We start from the raw sequence: 8,373 nt of genomic DNA on the forward strand, positions 1-8,373 counted from the left end.
CTGCAGTTGGTCAGTTAGTGCCCCTCCCGCTTCTTTCAAAATCTGTGACATATTTATACATCTCATCCTTCAGTTTTCTAATTTTAAAATATTAGAGTCAATAACAATTTTTTTCGTGTATATACTATCCCCAGTTATTGTTTCTGAAGTTGGTCAGCATCTAATACAGTTGACATTACAGGTGCAAGGTACCCACTAGTACACTAGTATCATGGTTTTAACAACACTTCTTAAAGATCTCTTGCTTGACAGTTTAGCTGTCCATTTGAAATTCCAAGTGCAGTTGTTGAGTAAAAATATGCTTGTGCTTAAAAAATCTCTTGAGCAACTATATAATAATTGGGAGTAGCATGTTTGGGATAAATGTGAGAAACAAGCAGAAGAATATATTTTGTAGAATAATTATCATCTACAAGAAAAAAGAGCAGGGATTGCTGGTGAAAAAAAAAAACTCACTTGAATTATAAAATTTAAAATATTTTATTTACATTGTATTTTACATACATATATTTCCAACGAATTTTCAGACAGCAGACACACAAATGTTTGCTTAACACTTCATTTCTCACAAAAGAACAAAATTGACAAACTTTACTACGAGAAAACAAAAGTGAGCATTATGATAACATTATTGTACCATTTTCATACAATACAATCACTTGGCTTCATCAGTGCAACAGACAATGAATTATTTCATTGTGCTATCTGCAAGAATGCTGGCTTCATAGCTTTGACATACTTGGAGTGGTGCTTAAAAATCCTTTACCTTTACTAAGAGAAAACTCTTATGATTTGACAATCGTGGCCGTCATACTAGATTAAGAACATGGAACAGTTAAGAACATATGAAGCACAAAATAATAAACTGTCCAACAATACAATGATCATATGTAACTGAATAACCATATAATTTTCATAATATTGTTACAGATTGAGTCACTGTAACAGCTAGTGTTGACCTCAGATACAATTCACAGAAAACTAACTGCCTCGAAAATATATATAAGCAGCATAATCCAACTTCATAGAAACTGCTTTTGTGCTTGGCCTGATAAGAACATGTATTGGTGAACACCCAGAAAACTGTGTACGAAATGAGAGATACACAAAACTGTATTGCTAAAACATTTTCTTGTATAGACAAATATATTTTACTAAATTCATTTATTGATGAAAACAAGGGGAGACAAACTGAGCAATACACAGCTATAGTACTGAAGCATGGCATTTTATGTCACTGGTCACTGTAGTAAGTATTGCAGCTTGATATTCTATTATCTTATCTTTAAACACAAAATAATACTGATGAAAACTCCATGATTATAAATGTGAAATGCTAAAACTGTCAAAATTGTGCAATGTCCGATTTTTCATGGAAACCGTTTTATGTGCTAACATAACGTGGAAAGGGCTGGAACTACCACAAAGCTTTCCTTTCAGTTCACAATATATCCAACTCATGTAGGAGAACAAACACTCCATCAGCAGCAGCACGATGAGCACTGAATGTGCCATGCGTCTAAAGGCAGCTGCGTCTGGTGTGAACTTCTACCACTGTAGTAATCTGAATATTGTGTACTTGTTTTGATACTGTTTATTCTTATAATGGAAAGGAAAGGTTGCTAACTCAAAAAGAAACTCAGAGCTAAGAATTCACGGCAGCTCACATTCAATGAACAAAGGGGCAGCTATTACTCCTAACCAGCCATTAACACGAGATGTAAGTTAGAATCGTTGGTATTGCGGTGTGTTTTACTACTCCCAATGCCACTGCACAGGTTTGTTTTCAGGTGTGTAACTGCAGATATTCATGCAAATCATTAAGATATAAGAACAGAAATCTTCTGATTGTGTAGTTCTACCAACTCTCTGAAGAGTAACAGCAACAATTGGGTGCACTGAAGTAACTCCTGTTGTCAGAAGACATCACATTACATACAATCAGCCCTGTGAGAGCAGGAGCAAGCCAGCATGAATTACACAGTGTCTAACGGTTCTAAGAGACTTACATGAGTATGTAATAAAATGTTCTCAGATATTTTAGGAATTTCTTCCAGATGGCTACAGAATCCTCAAAAGAAAATGGGAAGGGAGGCACAACCTACAAGGAATGTAGAGCACAACTGTAAGTTCTCACATTCATAAAATAAAGTTCAACAATGAAGGCATGAATCAAATCAAAACACACATTAATAGTTTCCCCAGAGGAGAAAGTCACTATGACAGAAGGAAGTCAAGTAAAGAATATTTCAGTCCAGACAAACCATATTTATGCTTCTTTTAAAGAAAAAAAAAAAAAAAAAAACATGGATTCTTCAGTGACGAACAAATATTAATATATCATCTTCACGAAATTCTTCACCAATGTTTCTTTTGGCAAACTGAAAAGTGACACATGTGAAATATGCACTACGTTGAGTATGCAGGCTACATTACCACTGAAGAATCTGTGAAGTCTGCACTGCCAACTCATCAAGTAAATGCCGAGAGAGCTCAGCACCTGATAAAAATCGACTTTAGAAATTCACACATGCCCTTATATGAGTAGTGCACTGTGTACACAGATTTGCAAAAGGTTATGGTTACACTTATGCTGCCACACAGTAAATGTTTTACTCATGACAGCTCACACATTAAACTTGGGAATACAAGCTCTTCAGGCAAATTGTTCATGTTCATGTCCATGTGACGCAAGGGCCTAACTGGTCAAGCAGGTAATTAAGTGGCATCCTGGGTATTAAAGATTATGTACTCAGGATTCACACACACAAAGAAACTAATTTTGCAGTGTGATAACTGCGCCAGACAGAACAAAAATCCAATGTTGATGACTTTCAACAATGCTTGTTTCAGAAGGTATCTTTAAAGCATTGAAATCAAGTTTTTAGTGTCTGGTCATAGTTACGTGCTTTCCAAGCAAGATTTTGGTATTACAGGGAAAAGCAAAATAATGTTAAATGCATGGTGCCTGAAGAACTGGAAACTATGGTGGCCACAGCTTTAGCAAAACAGTCCTGTTATGGTGATAGGCATGGCTGAAGGTGTTTCTTGGCTCTGGTTACCTTAACTAATACATATCGTTAACCCCAGCTAGCTAAAAGACAGCTTCAGACAAGAAAGAGAAGTTTCTAACAAAAACTCATTTTGATGAAACAAACTGGACTGAGATGCCTGTTTTCAAAAAGGGACAGAACTTCGATGATATGCCGTCCTTAGGAAATGTACCACGATTTACAGTGTCAAGCAAATTAAATGAAGAGAAAAAGAAGGGCCTACATGCTATGATCCTGTTTCTCAATGTGAAATACAGAGCATTTAATGAATCTTCGTGTACATGCTGTCAGAGTGTAAGAACTTAAGTGGACATTCAGGTTGGCTAAGTAGCAGAACACATTCAGCCTTATGGGAATCTGCGCTCATTATCAAATGTTCCTTTTTAAAATGTGTTTGGATGAAATGTTAACAGTGATGTCTAATATCAGAATTATATTTCATTAAATACAAATTGTTTGTAATATACCTTCCATAAAGTTTTTCCCATTTTCCTAAATATTTATTTTTAACACATTCAGAGTTTCCCTCTTTCAGTCTTCAACTATGTTTAATCCTTTAACACCAGTGGCTGCCCTAAGCAAATAACAAAGGCAAAAATACATGTATATCAGTGACAGATGAGGAATAATAATATATGGATTCTGAGCCAAAGACGTAATTATTCGCTAAATTAGAGAAAATGCTGAAGTGATATGAAACTGAGTTAGTCTCAAAAGTTGCAAAGCAAACTTCACAGATTTTTCATGTCTCATGTGGAAGACCATGGAAGCTGTTTAAATTTACATGTAATCTCATCTGGAATATGAATATGTTTCATCCCTATTTGCCAGTTCTTAATGATATAAATTCAGATTACCTTAAGCTCTCAGCCCAGATGAGTGATTTTAATCTGTCTATAACAAATTAATAATTCATGTACTTTCTGTCTCCAGTGATACTGAACATCAATATTTAAAACTTGTATTTCCGATAGACAAATCCAAATTCAATCACTTTAAGCTTAGAAAGTGGTAACTTGATTTGGAAATTTACTGCTTGTAAAATAGAAAATGTGATCTTAAAAAGAACTAAATGTACCTCATATTCCATACTGATTGTTCAATGTTTAGAATAGTAGTTAATATTTTTGAAATGTTAAAAAAATAATGACATTCTTTAGAAAATGCCAATGTTAAGCATTAACAGCAATGATGAGTATTACACAGATTAGAACCTAGATGGACAATGCCACTAGATTTTTCTGTCAGGAGAGTGATGATAGCATACAGAGCACGAACTAGAGAGAAAAAATATTAAGCTAACATACATAACAAATGTATCAAGAACAAAATACATAAAAATCAGCATTACTGTTGCTATGATTCCAAAGATATTACTTTCCAAGAAGTTCGCTGCCAAATAAAATCTAACAACTATTTTGCAAATGTAGTTTGTCAAATACTTCCCAATATGAGCAGTAATTATCACATACAGATGTTTCCAAAATGTGAGTGCAGACTACTATGTGGATTTAGAAAAAAATAAAAAATAAAAAAAATTAAGAAAAGAATGCAAGTAGTACACCAGGAGACATCCACAATAGAAATGTTTTATATCAAAGACCAATGACTATTTGACAAGGTGGAAAAACCGAGAAACAAGAATAATCTCCAAGAGTAAAGAGGACTGAACTTTAGGCTAAAAGACCAATCAATTCTTTTTGCAGATAAATTGTTGCCTCAGGGTCCCAGAAGAGGACATCGATCAAAAAATTTAGACAAGTCTGCAGTTAGTCAGTTTACTTTGGGAGATATAAGCTGCAAATGTTAGGTTGATTGTATTTTATAGTATAATTTAGTGCTTGCTTGACTGAAGAATTTATTTGATGGAATCTATTGCCTAGTTGCTGATTCTATTGGAAAACAGTAATGTGTTCCCTAACAAAGTGTTATAATCCCATTAGTCTTCATTACACTGGAGACAACATTGCTCAAAGTGAAATTCGATTTAATACTGAATAATACAGGCAAAAATCAGACCCTTGCCTCCAAATACAATACGAATAACAACTACAATAATCAAAAAATTCATTACATCCTAAACAATTACTGATATTTTCCAAGATCATGGAAAGGTATTTTGCACTAGTTATTAATTTCGTAAACCTGCACTATGATGAAATATATTTTAGAAGGGTACCTGACAAGAATTTAAAATTTTTTGTGTTATGTACACTTTAGTCTTACGACAGAACAGTTCTGTCTTGTAAGAACATGACTACAAGTAACAACAAGAATACGGAAAGAGGTGTCTCTGAATCTGGAAACAGTAAGGTATATCAGAATCAGATAAAACAGCAAAACTATGGTACTGGCTTTCTCACATTACAGAAAAAATGACATGATCAAATTCTTTTATTTTGCTCTAAACCAAACTACAGTATACTTTCTTCAAAGGCACAAAGGGAACACAGAACTGAAAACATTGGATATTCAGCTGAAGAATAATAATGAATGAACTGTTTCCACAAATGAGTTTTCCACAATTATATCTTTTGAGGAGAGACAAACAGTACTTCTGTCCCTCTTCACATGAGAAGCATGTATGAAACTTTAGCTTCTTATAGTGCACAATGAAACATGCAGAACTTACAGTGCCACGATATCATCCACTCAGGAGAACTCAGTCACTAGGAGAACTCAGTCACTATGCTGTAAGTACATTTAACAGATACTTCCTAAACTAATACTACTGTACAACAGGGTAACGAGGCATGTAGAGCTCCACAGTCTATCAACATTAGATTAATAGCAGCAAAGATAAATGCTACATGAACCTTTGCATACTGTAGAAAACTTACTCTCATATATGTTTGACAATTATTCACAAACAGGAAAAAAGAGTAACAGCTAAAGTGTACCAATTTATGTTATGCCAACAAACTGGGTGACACTCATGTGTTGTTTATCGCATAACAGGTGTGGTAATCCACAGATAAAAAATGAAGAGGTCAAATTATGGGAATCAACACCATTTACATATTTCTTTGTGTAAAAACAGTATGGTACGCCAGCCATTTCCATTTTATGACCGTAAAATTATGACTGCCAAATGGCTCATGTAAGTCTGCCCTCAAGACTCAAAGACTGGAGAGTTGAATAAATATGAAAATTTGCTAATTTCATGTAGTGCCCTGATAGCAGTACTGGAAGATCTTTTGAATGTTGCCTCATCTAATTTATTCCCCAGATCTGGTTCTGTGACTTTCTGGTATTCAAAAAAAGTGAACCAACATCTGGACAGATGAAACTTGATGAGTTAACATTAACACTTGCTGTATAGTACTGACAGGAAGTGGTGGATGGGTTTGCACACCTTAGTGCCTTCTCAGCTCTGTTTTGAACCACTCGCCTGTAGAGCTGAGTGCAATATCATGCCACTTCTGGGATTCTGGGAGGCAAGTTTGCCTCAGATTCAATCAACCTTGCAAATTAAGGAAGAGGGCTCATGAGTCAGCCAGCCTGTTGCAGGTTTTTAGTGGTTTCTCACAACCCACTAGGTAAATGCCACGCTGGTGCCCACATCCTGTGTCAGATACACACAACACTAACACTTTGAAAACATTTTCACATTTGAACATGAGGTTTTTACTCTGGATGCAGACAGATGGCTGACAAGAAGAAGAAGCTCAATCCGAACTGCTACACTCAAGCCCTAGTTTGTGCACCTATTCACCACTAAATAACGTTCTACTCCTATATAACAAGTAGTAACCTATAGTCATTATGCTGCTTGTACTCCAATCTAGAGTTTTAAAAGCCGTATTAAAGATTCCACTAATATTTAGTTCAAGAGCTGAGGTGCTACAGAAGGAAATTTGTAGAAAGAGCTGTTCTCAAAGTTAGATATGTAAGTTGTTTCTAAGGATGCATGTGTGTCTTTAAGTGGTCACTGAACATGCTGTGAAAATTTTGATATTTTATTTAAATGCCGCTATCATTAGCCTGCACATCCAGGATGTGATCAACTGATCAATAAAACCCAGATGAATCATCAACCAAGTGGCTTCAGTTATGACTGTGAATTAAAATACCATGCACAAACAGAAACAATAGAAACACACAGCATAAAAAAAGGTTAAATATATATTGAAAATCTGTATTAAATGGCATTTTAGAGAAGAGCAAAGATTCCTTGTATACCCTTCCATACTAAAACAGGTATAGAACATGTGGTATTACTTTACTTTATTAATAGCTGAACAGTCAACACAAAAAGCTACAAGGGTGGGCAGGGGTGTTTAAAATCTACTTAATTTTCCTATCATAAACTGAAAAATAAGTGCAATCATTAAATTAGAAGCCTTCCACAATCAGTTACTATGTGTTACTTATGTTAAACATTATTCAACAGCAGAGAAACACAAGACCATAGCAGTTCACCAATAACATATTTTGAAATTGGATTATGCAAACTAACAGTGACTAATTCTAAGTTGCCTTTGTTACAACAGCTCAAGATACTGTATGAAATTTCATTTCAAATACAAAAAACAAATTTTGTTTCTGAACATCCATTACCTCAAGTTTCTGTATTGTTAATCATTTTGTCAGAATATGGAAATGTTTTTGGTTAATGCTATTAATCAAATGACCTACGTAGTTCACATTGTGCAGTTAATGCATAATGACAATATGCTTTATTTTGGTACACCTTCTCCTACTTCCATCATATAATTTGACTGGCTTTACAATACAGGCAAGAGTAACCACCTGTGAATGCACAAAAGTGGGTGCATGCACACGTGTGCATGCGCACACACACACACACACACACACACACACACTAATACTGTAAAAGTACCTCAGTTTTGCATTGACCCTTGTTTGCAAAATCAACATACTTGTGTTCAAAAATTTCCTTTCATTGTGAATAGTATTGGTCTAAGCTTTACACAAAGTATGACAAACTTAGACTAATCTATAAACAAGATAAATTTTATACCAACAGAGTTGATAAGGCAATAAAATGAAAATAACTTAATTCTATCTGAGATTTTTCAGTGTGATTACTTCCATGTCAGTACAAAATATGCCACTCACTTTCAATTGCAAATCTGTATGAGCCATTGTATATTTTTCAACTGTTTGCTATCTTTAGTTGGCTTCAGAATTCTGAAGCAATGCATAATCAGTACATATTGCATTACTGTCTGTTAAAATAGTGCATTACAGAAAGAGAATTTCGGTTACACACCAATAGTTTACAATTTAAATGTGGACGCATCAATATCTCCAATCTGAGAGTCGATCTGTTGCAACAGGCTTCCCGAGAGCTGAA

General features: G+C 34.8%; 1 protein-coding gene across 1 annotated transcript in view; it reads right to left on the reverse strand.

Moving 5' to 3' along the window:
• Nucleotides 1-456: 456 nt before the first annotated feature.
• LOC126284042 (uncharacterized) overlaps nt 457-8,373 on the reverse strand; it is a 146,434-nt gene continuing 138,517 nt past the window's right edge. The window contains exon 10 of the mRNA XM_049982617.1: nt 457-8,368. Within this exon, the coding sequence (XP_049838574.1) occupies nt 8,297-8,368 (72 nt within the window). The 3' untranslated portion in view covers nt 457-8,296. The remainder of the gene's footprint in view (nt 8,369-8,373) is intronic.

Source organism: Schistocerca gregaria, chromosome 8 (genome assembly GCF_023897955.1).
Source record: "Schistocerca gregaria isolate iqSchGreg1 chromosome 8, iqSchGreg1.2, whole genome shotgun sequence".
Classification (NCBI taxonomy): Eukaryota; Metazoa; Arthropoda; class Insecta; order Orthoptera; family Acrididae; genus Schistocerca; species Schistocerca gregaria.